Below are 14,977 nucleotides of genomic sequence, written 5' to 3'. Positions count from 1 at the left end.
AGGTTGGAGTGCAGTGGTGTGATCATAGCTCACTGCAGCCTTGAACTCCTGGACTCAACCGATCCTCCCACGTTAGCCTCCCAGTAGCTGGGACTACAAGAATTGAATTCATTTGTTAAACCAATGTTTTCATTCATCCTATCAAATAGTATCAAGGGCCTTATATGTATTCAGCAGTGTATACTACCGCCATACCCAGCTAACTTACATTTTCTGTAGGGATGGGGTCTCACTGTGTTGCCCAGGTTGGTCTTAAACTCCTGGACCCATGTGAGCCTCTCACCTCAGCCTCTCAAAGTGCTGGGATTATAGACACGAGCCACTGTGCCTGGCTGAAAATGAAAAATGCGGTGAGTCAACTAGTTACTCCCTTTTCAACTGTGGTTTCTAATCCGTTTTCAAGTGAGGTTTTTTTGTTGTTGTTTTTTTTTTCAGATGGAGTCTTGCTCTGTCGCCCAGGCTGGAGTGCAGTGGGGCAATCTTGGCTCGCTGCAACCTCCGCCTCCTGGGTTCAAGCGATTCTGCTGCCTTAGCCTCCTGAGTGCCTGGGATTACAGGCATGTGCCACCATGCCCAACTAATTTTTGTATTTTTAGTAGAGGTGTGGTTTTGCCATGTTGGCCAGGCTGGTCTCAAACTCCTGACCTCAGGTGATCCTCCCACCTCGGTCTCCCAAAGTGCTGGGATTACAGATGAGCCACCACGCCTGAACTCAAGTGAGTTTTAATTAAAAGAGATTTAAAAATATGATTGTACCTCGATTTTTATGATGGTGGGGCGGCACATATATATAATATCTACATGTTTCAATCAAATTATGGTCATAACTTCAAAAAATCTTATAAAATGGCAAAGAGTAAAATACTCTGGAAACATCAGAACAGCAACAATACTCACCAAGCTCTCTATTTGCAATAGACACTCTACATAGGTTTTTTTTTTTTTTTTTTTTTTGAGACAGAGTTTTGCTCTTGTTACCCAGGCTGGAGTGCAATGGCGCGGTCTCGGCTCACCGCAACCTCCGCCTCCTGGGTTCAGGCAATTCTCCTGCCTCAGCCTCCTGAGTAGCTGGGATTACAGGCACGCGCTACCATACCCAGCTAATTTTTTGTATTTTTAGTAGAGACGGGGTTTCACCATGTTGACCAGGATGGTCTCAATCTCTTGACCTCATGATCCACCTGCCTTGGCCTCCCAAAGTGCTGGGATTACAGGTGTGAGCCACCGTGCCTGGCCCTCTATGTAGGATTTTTGGTTTTTCATTCACCAACCACACTGCACCCCTAATCCTGGTGTCTCAATCGTATTGAAAACAAAAGCAACAGCAGCCATTTAGAACTATTTGTTGATTGCTCCCAAAGGAATAAAGAATTTCCAAATCAAAAAAAAGGGGACTCAAAGAAGCTGGTAGACTAATAAAGAACCACAGAGAAGAGGAAATTCTCCACTTTTGTCCACTTAAAAAGAAACACAACGGTTGGATGTTCACGCCTATAATCCCAACACTTCGGGAGGCCGAGGTGGGAGGATCATTTGAGGCGAAGAGTTTGAGACCTGCCTCGGCAACAAAGTGAGATCCAATCTCTACAGAAAATAAAAAATTAGCTGGGTGTGGTGGTGTGCCCCTGTACTCCCAGACACTTGGGAGGCTGAGGCAGGAGGATCACTTGTGCCAGGAGTTTGAGGTTGCAGTGACCTAAAATCACGCCACTGTACTCTAGCATGGATGATAGAGTGAGACCCTATCTCTTAAAAAAATTCATTTTTTAAGTCGTGCACGGTGGCTCACGCCTATAATCCCAGCACTTCGGGAGGCTGAGGCAGGCTGATCACCTGAGGTCGGGAGTTGGAGACCAGCCTGACCAACACGGAGAAACCCATCTCTACTAAAAATACAAAAACAGCTGGGCATGGTGGCAGGTGCCCATAGTCCCAGCTACTCAGGAGGCTGAGGCAGAAGAATCGCTTGAACCTGGGAGGCAGAGGTTGCAGTGAGCCAAGATCGCGCCCATCGTACTCCAGCCTGGGCAAAAAGAGTGAAACTCTGTCTCAAAATCAAAACAAAACAAAACTCTGTCTCAAAAAAAATTCATTTTTTTAAATTCAATTTTTGCATTCATCCTACCAAATAGTATCAAGGGCCTTATGAGTATTCAGCAGTGCATACCAGCCTGGGCGACAGTGTCTCAAAAAAAAAAAAAGAAAACGAAATACATGCACAGTGGAAATGACTTACAACCTACTCCCAGTGAGAGACAGAGAGAGAAAGAGAAGACAGATAAATGTTACTGTTGGAATAGTCTTTAAGAGCACGTGGTGTAGGATAAGTGAAAGAATCTAAATGTGTTACAGACCAGGCTTCTCAAACATTCACCTGCTCAGAATTCACCTGCAGATCTTGCTAAAATGCAGATTCTGGTTTAGTATGTCGGGACAGGCCTCAGTCAACTCCTTAGATGTCTCAAGCTCCCCGGGGATACCGAGGCTGCTGGAAGAGCAAGTGCAGAAAACTCCTTGTGGGATCAGAATAGCCAACGCAATTCAAGATCTCTTCAATAGCTTGGCTTGGGGATTTTGATGAGCTTGCCCTGAGTTCAGGCTTTGATCAGTTTTATTCGAAAGTCCGTTAGGAAGGCCAGGTGCGGTGGCCACCCAGCACTTTGGGAGGCCAAGGCAGGAGGATCACCTGAGGTCGGGAGTTCGAGACCAGCCTGACCATCTTGGAGAAACTTCATCTCTACTAAAAATACAAAATTAGCCGGGCGTGGTGGCTCATGCCTGTAATCCCAGCTACTTGGGAGGCTGAGGCAGGAGAATCGCTTGAACCTGGGAGGCAGAAGTTGTGGTGAGACAAGATCGTGCCATTGCACTCCAGCCTGGGCAACAAGAGTGAAACTTCGTCTCAAAAAAAATATGTCAGTTAGGAAATCACTGTTACCTTGTATCTTATCTGGAAATCACTTCTCTGGTAGTCTGGTAGCTTCACTATCTTTTTTAGAAAAAGAATCAAGAACATAGACACAAGTGAAACAGATCTGAAACATGAGAACAAGTGTAACAAGTTGTACACACTAAAACTTCTGTGCTTTACTGACACTTAGTTTTATTTCTTTTCTTTTCTTTTTCTTTCTTTTTTTTTGAGACTGAGTTTTGCTCGTTCCCCAGGCTGGAGTGCAATGGCGAGATCTTGGCTTACTGCAACCTCTGTCCCCTGGGTTCAAGAGACTCTCCTCCCTCAGCCTCCCAAGGAGCTGGGATTACAGGTGCCCACCACCACATCCCACTAATTTTTTGTATTTTTAGTAGAGACGGGGTTTCCCCATGTTGGCCAGGTTTGTCTTGAACTCCAGACCTCAGGTGACCCACCCACCTTGGCCTCCCAAAGTGCTGGGATTACAGGTGTGAGCCACCTCGCCCGGCCAGTAATCATTTTTAAAGCTGACCTTTGGGGATTGTCACCATTCCTTTTAAGAGCCACGAGTACGGGGCGATCATTTTTCTTTTTTTCCACTACTAACTGTACACATCACCTCTACTAGATCAAACTTAAAATTTCTCGTTTTTTTCTTTTTTTGAGGCAGAGTCTTACTCTGTCGCCGAGGCCGGAGTGCAGTGGCATGATCTCAGCTCACTGCAACCTCCGACCCCTGGGTTCAATGGATTCTCCTGCCTCAGCCTCCCAAGTAGCTGAGATTATAGGCGCATGACGCCATGCCGGGCTAATTTTGTTTGATATTTTTAGTAGAGCCGGGGTTTCACCATGTTGGCCAGGCTGGTCTCAAACTCCTGACCTCACATGATCTACCGCCTCAGCCTCCCAAAGTGTTGGGATTACAGAGGCATGAGCCACTGCATCCAGCTTAAACTTAAAATTTCATGAATCCAAAAATTATGTATCTATCATGCTGCTGGGCTTTATACACGTATAAAGATGTAGTAAACAGATACTGATGAAGACGATTGTGAAGACAGCTTGACCTGGGCTGTGGAAAACTGGGCCTCTAGTCTGTCTCCCTCTCTATTCACTGCCAGGTACTTTCAAAATTATGCTTTTAATTCTTTTTCCCTATTTTCACTCTTCCTGTTAGAAATTTGTTTTTAAATACAGAAAAGTAAAAGTGAAAAAGAAAAAAAAAAAGGACAGTTGTCTGTTTTTTCCACCATCCAACATGAAGCACTGTTAACATTTTGGCATATTTGACTCGATCCCCTTTTTAAAGCCAATATTTGAAAAATTCAATTTTCAAATCTTTTCAATCCTTAAATTCATTGCTATGTGAATACATAGTTGTATTATTTTAGTTAAAAATTAGAATATTCCAGGCCAGGAGCGGTGGTCCACGCCTACAATCCCAACCACTTTGAGAGGCCGAGGTGGGCGGATTACTTGAAGTCTGGAGTTCAAAACCAGCCTGGCCAACATGGTGAGATCCCATCTCTACTAAAAATACAAAAATTAGCTGGGTGTGGTGGCATGTACCTGTAGTCCCAGTTTCTTGGGAGGCTGAGGCAGGAGAATCTCTTGAACCCAGGAGGCAGAAGTTGCAATGAGCTGAGACTGTGCCACGGCACTTCAGCCTGGGCGACAGAGCAAGACTCCATCTCAAAATAAATGAATAACTACAAATAAAATTAGAATATTTCAAATAAACCTCAAGATTTCTTTATTCTTTTCTCATATCCCAATCTTCTTTTCTCCTTCCTAGAGGCCCTCTAGTTTGAGTTTTATAACAATCTTTTCAATTCTTAAATAGAAAATAATTTTATATGCATATACTTATCTATTGGCAAATTGTAATATTGCCATTTTGCCTGGCTCCAAATTTGCATAAACAGTGATCCTGCTGTATCATCTTTATAGCTTGCTTCGTTCCCACTCTGTGCTCTCAGGATTCATTCATGGAGACACTTGTGCGTTAATTCGTTTCTTTTCATGCTATATGACCTCCATGGTACATGACTATTTTGCTTTCTGATTTCCTTAGTAATGGCTCTTTAGGAAGTTTCATTTTTTTTTCCCCACCACATTGTTGCAGCAAATCTCAAGCACACAAGGGAGATTTTCTTCAGTTAAATTCCTAGAAGTGGAATTGCTAGATAAGCTTTTTCAATTTCAGTAACACCACATACCTCTCCAGAGGGGCTGCATATATAACATTCACAGCCCCACCATATACGTACAAGAATGCTGGGCTCTCTTTACCCTTGGCCACACTTTGTCATTCTTAGAGGGGAAAAGTTGGTTTCTTTTTCTTGCTTTTATTTCCAACTAATGATGAGGTTAAACATCTTTCCATATATATGTATATATAAATATATATTATATATATTTTATAAATATGTATTTTATATCTATCTCAATATATAGATATCTATAACATCTATCTATCATCTATCTATATTTTTTTAAATACAGAGTCTAGCTCCATCACCAAGGCTGGAGTGCAGTGGCATGATCTTGGCTCAATGCAACCTCTGCCTCCTGGGTTCAAGTGATTCTCTGACCTCAGCCTCCCAAGTAGTTGGGACTACAGGCACCTGCCACCACGTCTGGCTAAGTTTTGTATTTTTAGTAGAGATGGGGTTTCACCATGTTGGCCAGCGTGGTCTCAAACTCCTGACTTCAAGTGATCCACCCGCCTCAGCCTCCCAATGTCCTGGGATTAGAGGCCTGAGCCACTGCACCTGGCCCCCACATATTTTTTAGCCATGTGAATTTTCTCTTTTGGAAGAGATGTGCTTTTGATTCACTGGTAGACCGAATTTTTTTTTTTGTTATATCTTTGTGATATAGATGAGCCTGACATTTTCTTCAATTTTGCTGTTCTCTTTTTGGTACTGAAATTAGACTCGTCTCATAAAATGTGTTGAATAGCTTTCTCAGTCTTGTTCATATTCCAGTGAATTTTGCATAATATAGTCTTTTTGTGTGTGCTGATCATGCCAGTAAGGCTTTCTTGTTCTGGACATTTTAGGAGGTGAAGCAGATGCTGTACTTCCAGTTTAATTTCATCAGTGATAATTACTCTTAAAGGCAAAATCACAATTACTTTTGCACCAACCTAATACTTTTCTTCTTGCGCCAAGTTTTGTAATCTGTATTTTTGTTAAAAATTACCTCTTTTCTAATTTTTCCAATGTATTGGCATAAAGTTCATAGTCTACTTTTGTGCTTTCTAAAGTTTTTACTCTATCTGGTATGTACTGTGTGCCGTTTATCATATTGTTTGGACCATTCTCTTGATCATTCTTACATGAAGTTTTTCTACTTTATTAGTCGTTAACAGAACACCAGCTTTTGGTTTCTATCATCAACTTCATTTTCTTTTGTTCTTTGTTTTACTCATTTCTGCTTTTTCATTCTTATTTCCTTCCTTCTGCTTTCTTTGGGTTTGTGTGGTTGTTATTTTCTACCTTTTAACAATTGGCTCCTTTACATTTTTTCTTACTTTGTAAGAAGTATACTTAAAGCTATTAGTCCCCCATTATTATTATTATTATTATTATTATTGAGATGGAGTCTTGCTCTGTCGCCCAGGCTGGAGTGCAGTGGTGCCATCTCAGCTCACTGCAGCCTCTGCCTCCTGGGTTCAAGCGGTTCTCCTGCCTCAGCCTCCCAAGTAGCTGGGATTATAGGCCCCCACCACCATGCCTGGCTAATTTTTGTATTTTTAGTAGAGATGGGGTTTCGCCATATTGGCCAGGCTGGTCTGGAACTCCTGACCCCAGGTGATTTGCCCGCCTCAGCCCCTCAAACTGCTAGGATTACAAGCCTGAGCTACTGCGCCTGCCTAATTATTTAGTTGGATCCCACATGTTTTGTTATGTCAGGTTTTCATTTTCATTTATTTCCAAATATTTTAAAATTTCCATATTAGTTTTTTCTTAATCTGAATGTTTTTAAGTGCCTAAACATGTGTTCTTTTTCTTTTAAAAATGTATGATAAAATATTTCAACGCAAAAAAAGGTCTAAAAAATATAATGCCTGTGTACGTGGTCCTGTACTTAACTCCTGGCTTAAGAAATAAAACTCAAATGTATGCTTATAATTTTTAATTTTAATTTTTTTGAGACGAAGTTTTGCTTTTGTCACCCAGGCTAGAGTGCAATGGCATGATCTCAGCTTACTGCAACCTCCGCCTCCCGGGTTGAGGCAATTCTCCTGCCTCAGCCTTCTAAGTAGCTGGGATTTACAGGTGCCTGCCACCACGCCCAGCTAATTTTTTGTATTTTTAGTATGGACTGGGTTTCATCATGTTGGCCAGGGTGGTCTCAAACTCCTGACCTCAGGTAATCCACCTGCCTCGGCCTCCCAAAGTGCAAGGATTACAGTCGTGAGCCACTGCACCTGGCCAATTTTTAATTTTTGAAAATTTGTAAGTAATAGATGCACCTGGTTAAAAAACAAAGTTCATTCTGACTTCCTGGCCCCTTCCTCAGAAGCAACTGCAGTTACTAATTTAAGGTGTATTGTATCTACATCTTTTTGGCTGTCTTTTTGCTGTTGATGTTTAATTTTACCGCATTGTGGTTCATGAATGTGGTCTATAGATTCTCTGGAATTCATTGAAGCTTCCTTTTTGGCCCAGTACATAGTCAATTTCTGTAAAGAATAGATATACTAAAGTTTTTTTTTTTTTTTTTTTTTTCCCTAAAATACAAGCCTGATCGCATCGCTTACTTTTCATAAGCTTCTGTGGTCTTCTGGTGAAAAGAAAAACGCCCTCAGCACATTATTAGTCCCAAAGCTTCCTCTCTAGCCAAGGCCTTGGCCACCTGCCTTGTGTTCAACAAACTGATGTACTCATAGCTCTCATGCATTGTAGGGTCAGCTTTGAGAAGAACAATTTGAACTATCAGAGCTGTCCAGGAACAGAGAATCCAAAGTCTGGTACTTCAAACGTTCTAAGAAATACTCATGGAGCCCAGTAGGGAATGGGCCACCCTCTGAGACATACTGAGGCAGGACCGCCACCCGGTAGAGGACCACTCTGCATGGTGAACTCCGATCCTTGCTCACTACTTGCTCCTGCTAAACCATTCACCTCACAGAGGACTCTGATTGCTGTGTTGCTTCTATTTTAATTGTTGCCAGATCCACAGTGGATCAGTTGAAAGTAGCATTATCCAGTCACTCTGCCTTCTATGAATCAGTTGCTTATCCCCAGCCCACTTCAGTATGAATCCAGGCTGAGCTTCTGCTGTGAAGCCCCCAGGATGGGGATGGGGGCGCTGAGGGAGGTATCAGATTGTCATCGCTACACATTTCTGGGTTTCAACCTCAGCTAGAAGCTCATCTCTGCATTGTCATCAGCATCTCTTCCAAATCTTTTGACTCGTTCCCCTTAAATCCCTTAGCATCTCCTTAGCACCTCCTGACCTTTTTTTTGGAATAGGTTGGCATGCAGTGGCACCATCCCTCAAACTTAACCTCAACTGCAGCCTCAACTTCCTGGGCTTGACCTCCCAGGCTCAAGCTGTCCTCCCACCTCAGCCTCTGAAGGAACTGGGACTACAGGCACATGCCACCACACTCGGCTAATTTTTCAATTTTGTTGTAGAGACGAGGTCTTGCCGTGTTGCCCAGCCTGGTCTTGAACTTCTGACCCCAAGCAATCCTCCTACCTCAGCCTCCTGAAATGCTGGGAATACAGGTGTGAGCCACCGTACCAGGCCCTCTTCTGCTCTTTTATTTAGCAGAATGATACTGTTTGCTACTTTATGGAGAAAACAGAAAACATCAGGAGTGAGCGTTTAGCCACTTTCCTCTCCTTTCCCTCTGTTTCAGAAGTGTCTCTTTCATCTCTAGATTAACAGTAATCCTGTCTCCATACACCTCTGACCCCATCCCTTTTTGTCTCTCCATTTTTTTTTTTTTTTTTAAGACAGAGTCTCACTCTGTTGCCTAGGCTGGAGTGCAGTGGCATAATCTCAGCTCACTGCAACCTCTGCCTCCTGGATTCAAGCAATTCTCCTGCCTCAGCATCCTGAGCAGCTGGGACTACAGGTGTGCAAAACCATGCCCGGCTAATTTTTTGTATTTTTAGTAGAGATGGGATCTCACCATGTTGGCCAGGCTGGTCTCAAACTCCTGACCTCAAGTGATCCACCTGCCATGGCCTCCCAAAGTGCTGGGATTACAGGTGAGAGCCATCGCAACCGGCTGTCTGTTTTTGTGGATTATTATCTCTGCTCCTGAGTCTTCAAGTCTTCCCTTCCCAAGCCACACTTCCCAAAAGAGCAGTCAGCATCCCCTCTCCACTTCTCGGCTTCCATTCTTCACTCTCGAAGTTCAGTCTGGCTTCCTCTCCCCTCTATTAAGATGGCCTTTGTTGGTCATCAAATTCTAAATTGATGGTGCATCTTTCTTGGCCTCTCCAGAGCGTTGACGATTCTGACCACACCCTCCTTAAAAGCCTCTCTTCCTAGGTGCCTCTGATACCACTTTCACAGCATGTGATCTATAGATTCTTGAGAATTTCTTGAAACTTCCTTTGTGGCCCAGTAGTCAATTTCTGTAAATGCTCCAAGCATGTTTGTAAAGAACAGATCTACCCAAGTTCTTTTTCTAAAATACAAACCTTCTCTCATTTCTTCCTGGTCTTCCATCACTTCTGTGGCCTTCAAGTGAAGGACCAACCCCCTCCGTCCTGAATCTTTATTTTCTATCTTTTTTTCTTGACCCTTTGATCTTGAAATGCAGGTGTTCCCAGCATTTTCTATTCTTTTATTGCGTCCCCTTTTATGCTTCATGAAAAGGGATGACCTCTCCCAAGCTCTGAGCAAGTGCTGCCATGGAAGAGGGTAGGCCCACTGCTGCCAGACTTCCCCACTTTTCCAGAGCAGCTAGATTCAGATACAGTAGGGATTTCTTTTTTTTTTTTTGAGACAGAGTCTCGCTCTGTTGCCAGGCTGGAGTGCAGTGGCGCCAGCTCAGCTCACTGCAACCTCTGCCTCCCGGGTTCAAGCGATTCTCCTGCCTCATCCTCCCGAGTAGCTGGAACTACAGGCGTGTGCCACCATGCCCAGCTAATTTTTGTATTTTTAGTAGAGACAAGCTGGAGGCTGCAAGATTCTGACTCTCCACAAATTGCTTCTGGGAATAACATCACTGCTGTAAAACCTAAAATCAGTGCTTGAGATATTTTGCAGACCCTGTGTTCTGATGCACCAGCTGACACCACCCAGCCCTGTAATCTGGCTCATCTGTTCTTATGGCCCTAACCCAGGAACTGACTCAGTGCAAGAGGATAGCTTTGACTCCTTTTATCTGTGATCCAACCAATCCACACTCCCTAACCCCTAGACCCCTACCCACCAAATTATCCTCAAAAACCCTGCATTTCCAGGGAGAGTGATTTGAGTAATAATAAAACCATGGTCTCCTGTACAGCCAGCTCTGTGTGAATTAAATTCTTTCTCTATTGCAATTCCCCTGTCTTGATAAGTTGGTTCTGTCTAGGCAGCAGGCAAGGAGAACCCATTGGGTGCTCATAAAATGGTAGAATATTTGCATATAACCTATGCAAATCCTCCAGTATATTGAAAATCATATTTAAATTACTTATAGTACCTAATAGAATGTAAATACTATGTAAATAGTTGCTACGCTGTATTGCTTTCAGAATTTGTATTATTTTTATTGTTGAACAAGACAAATATTGTTAACTATGTATAAAATACGATGTTTTTTATTGTTTTCCCTCACAAATATTATCCATCCACAGTTGGTTCATTCTGTAAATGGGGAACCTGTAGACATAGAGGGTTGACTGTACTTTGTCTTGTGACTCAGAGCTACTGAGTTTAAGGCCCAGGATTCCATGTTGACCATTCAGCTCCAAAGCTCAAGCTTTATTTTCTTTTATTTTTTTGTCTGAGATGGAGTCTCGCTCTGTCGCCCAGGCTGGAGTGCAGTGGCCCGATCTCGGCTCACCGCAACCTCTGCCTCCTGGGTTCAAGCGATTCTCCTGCCTCAGCCTCCTGAGTAGCTGGGATTACAGGCATGCACCACCACGCCTGGCTGATTTTTGTATTTTTGGTAGAGATGGGGTTTCACCATGTTGGTCAGGCTGATCTCAAATTCCCAGCCTCGTGATCTGCCTGCCTTGGCCTCCCAAAGTGCTGGGATTACAGGCGTGAGCCACCATGCCCAGACAGCTCAAGCTTTTAATCACATTACTGCTTTCCCACTCAGCAGATGAAACTAAGTCCAAAGAGGTTAAGAGGCTGTCCAAGATCACAGTGGTGGTAAGTGGCCAAGCCCGGGTTTGCGCTACCCTCTCAGAGACAGACACCTGTAGGTACTACTGTTCTATATTAGTTACCTGTCTCCCTTGCTAGGCTGCATCCCTAGCTCTCAGACTAGGGATAGAATGCAAACGTTTGGAAAATTAATGTCTTGAAGATTCAAAGCAGTCCATTCACTTCCAGGAGTAATTTCACTTACTTTCTTACAACAATCCCTAGATAAGATAATAACATTTCATCAGCACTCCCGTGTGAGGCTTTTCAATGGCTATGCTAAGCACCTGATACAGGTATTGTTATCTCTTGCAAATCTCACCGACAGTATTTTGCAAGGACAAGTATCCCCATTTAATGGAAAAGGAAACAGGCTTAGCGGCTCAGTGACTGGCCCAAGCCCCTGCAAATAGTAGGTGGCAGAGCCAGGATTCCAGCTCAGGCTATATGACCACAGAGTCCACTTTTTTTTATTTTCAGTAGAAGTCTTGCTCTGTCACCGAGGCTGGAGTGCTGTGGCCGGATCTGGCTCACTACAACCTCTGCCTCTCGGGTTCAAGCGATTCTACTGCCTCAGCCTCCTGAGTAGCCGGGATTTACAGGCACACACCACTACGCCCAGCGAATTTTTAGTAGAGACAGGGTTTTACCATGTTGGCCAGGATGGTCTCGAACTACTGACCTCAAGCGATCATCCCGCTTTGGCCTCTCAAAGTGCTGGGATACAGACGTGAGCCACCGCACCCGGCCCAGAGTCCACAGTTTTGACGTCGAGGCCACACTGTCAGTTCCGCAGATGGGGAAACTGAGGCCCGTGCAGGGCACTACATTGTGCTGGCGGAATCGTAGCCATTATGGGAAGCACGTGCTGTACGAAGGTTCTTCCTCTTTGGTCGGGGCAGTCATTGAGGTGCAGGGAGCGGAGGACGACAAGTGGAAGCCCTTCCCATTATTAAGGATCAAGAACCGCGCGGGAATCTGCGTAATTTTGGATTTAACCCCCGAGGCGGAAACAGCAGGGCACTGGCGCTAGGGGAGAACCGGAAGTGCGTCACCCTATGGGCGGGAGAATCAGCTGCAGGCCACCAATGGGAGCGCCGCGTTCGCGTTCGCCCCGCCCCAAAGGAAGACGAGTCCGCTTGGCAGCAGTAGCAGCTAGCGCAGTTCGGGCTGCGCTTGGGCGCCCTGGTGGGTAATGCGGGGCGCGAAGGGCTAGAGGGGAAAGAGGGACTTCGAGGAAGGCGAGGGGAGGACGGAAGATGGGGTGGGCGAGACAGGGAGTGGGGGCCGGCCCCGGTGTCGGCCCCCGTGGGCTGTGAAACTCGGGGACGGGGTCTTGGAGATTCTCCCTTTCCTGATGGGGAAACTGAGGCCCAGAGAGGGGCCGCAGAGGGCCGCGGACTGGGATTTCCTTCCGCAACACACAAGCAGGCATCTAAAAATCGTACTATTAAGTGAAAAATATTTTTAATCGTAATTAAGTACGATTTAACAGGTAAAGATACTTTTCGTCGTAATAGGTGAAGAAGCAAAATATAAAATTTGATTCAAACCGTGATTACATCTGTGGCCTTTGCCGACCACCCTCTCTGTGCGTCCCGCCGCTCTCCATGCTCCCCTCTGTTTTGTGTACGGCGTTTCTTACCTGGCACAAGTCCACAGCCCCTTGTGTTAAAGCCCCGAGGCCAGATGCTTTTGGAATCAAGGATTTCTGGGAGTTTGGAAAGATGGTGCATACGTTCTACGTTCGGTTTCACCCTCAGCGGGGGGAGCAGCGGTTTATAATCAAATACGCGACTCTTTCCACAACTGAAGATATGCGTATATTTACACTGTTGGGATAAATAACCGTAGATAGCCTCCCCTTAAGCCAGGTCAAGTTTTCCAACTTAAGGAGAGTTTTGCTTTCAGACTTTTTTTTCCCCCTGCACCTGATCATCCATTAGTATTCAGACCTTTTTAGATTTGAGGATTGCAGATTGAGGGGGACGTGGATCGTAGTTGTTCTGTGCACTCACCATTCTCGCTCTCGCTGGATTGAGAGTGTCTTGGGAACAAGAACCGCGCTTTTGTATGGTCACATCTATCTCTGCCACCAACGCTTGTATGTCACCGTGTGCCCCCTTAGCCTCAGCTTCCTCATCTGTAAGATGGGGTTAGTTATCCTTTGCTGTAAGGGTGTTCTGGTTAGGGTTAAATGAGGTCGAGCATGTGAAGCACTAGAACGGTTAGCACCTGCAAGGATTGTATGACTGAGATTTACTTATTTCACAAACATTTCTATTTTAAAATTATTAAATTTAAATAAGTAAATTATTAAATAGATAAATTTAAAAGTAATAAATGTATTTCTTAAAATGTGGGTGACAGGAATTTTAAAGATTTAAATAATGCTTCAAAAGCCTTAGAATAAGAAAAGTTTTTTAAAATTAGTTTATCTGTATGTCTGAACTCTTGAAACTTACGGCTAAAACGCTAGGATTTGTTTGCAGGTTACAGAGAGATAATTCTGCTCTAAATTGTCTAACACAAAAACAAAACCTGCCAACCTAGGTTACACATGAGATTAAAACCAATTTTTCTCTCATTTTTTTCTCCTTTTTTTCTTTTGCTGTCCACATTGTACTGTTATTTTAAGAGCCCCAGTTTTCTGGGCTTAAAAAAAAATTATTTCTAAACGTTGAATTTAGGGAGCTTTTGTTTTTGAATAAAAAAGCATAAACTTTTTTTTTTTTTTTTTAATCTGTTTATCCGGGAAAATACATTGAAATCATGCTGCTGAGCCTCTAGCTTCTTTGATGTTTTCTTTCAATATTCTTTTATCATAAATTTTTAGCATTTAAAAATTTACTGATGTATATTTAAAGTCAATAAACTTTAATCAAAATTTATACATATATATACATATATATATATATATATATATATATATATGTATATATTTTTTGAGATGGAGTCCCGCTCTGTCACCCAGGCTCTGGTTCCTGGATTTAAGCGATTCTCCTGCCTCAGCCTCCTGAGTAGCTGGGATTACAGGCATGCGCTGCCACGCCCGGCTAATTTTTGTGTAAAATAAATTGACTTAAGTAGGTAATACATGTCTATGGCTAATCCCGCCCCTTTCCCCACAGTCTCTCCTCATAGAGACAAGGGACATTACATGAATAAACAAGCTTTTGCTTTTCTTTCTTCTACTTTCCCACCTCTTTTCCACTAAATTTTCCACTAAATTATCCTGTACTGTACTCATTCTCATTTACATTTATTTTGGCTGTTATTTAACGTATTCACATTAATTTTCTTTTGTAGCGAGTGGATCTTGCCGTGTTGCCCAGGCTGGTCTTAAACTCCTGGCCTCAAGTGATCCTCCTGCCTTGACCTCCTAAATTATTGAGATTACAGGTGTGAATCACCATGCCCAGCCCATCACATTCAAAAACATTGTATGTAACATCCCTATACAATTGTGTGGAAGTGTAAGTTTGAAGAACAAAAATAAAATGAACACTCATGTACCTGCCACCAAGTTAAGAAATAGACATTTTCATATCCCCTGACCCCTCCACTGAATCCTACCTTCTGTCCTCAAAGATAATCACCGCCCTGAATGTTGTTTGGCTTTGTGGCTTTTACGATGTATGCATTCATTTCTAATGAATATAATGCATGCTTTTGCTGAAATTTTGTTTTTATATAATAGGATCCTAAAATATATTTTGGGTGAGTGACTTG

At 43.4% G+C, this 14,977-nt stretch overlaps 1 protein-coding gene across 3 annotated transcripts in view; it reads left to right on the top strand.

The window, feature by feature from the left end:
- Window positions 1-12,326: 12,326 nt before the first annotated feature.
- The window catches only part of NSMCE1 (NSE1 homolog, SMC5-SMC6 complex component), a 40,119-nt gene continuing 37,468 nt past the window's right edge, over window positions 12,327-14,977 (top strand). For 2 of the 3 annotated variants that reach the window (XM_032243009.1, XM_032243008.1), the window contains exon 1: window positions 12,327-12,433. In XM_032243009.1, coding sequence (XP_032098900.1) covers window positions 12,334-12,433 — 100 coding nt within the window. In that variant the 5' untranslated portion in view covers window positions 12,327-12,333. The remainder of the gene's footprint in view (window positions 12,434-14,977) is intronic. The other variant, XM_032243010.1, reaches the window with a different exon arrangement.

Source organism: Sapajus apella, unplaced genomic scaffold (genome assembly GCF_009761245.1).
Source record: "Sapajus apella isolate SASKATOON/1434 unplaced genomic scaffold, GSC_monkey_1.0 scaffold51, whole genome shotgun sequence".
NCBI classification, from domain to species: Eukaryota; Metazoa; Chordata; class Mammalia; order Primates; family Cebidae; genus Sapajus; species Sapajus apella.
The sequence above is the reverse complement of the archived record's forward strand: the minus strand, read 5'-3'. Positions and strand labels throughout refer to the sequence as shown.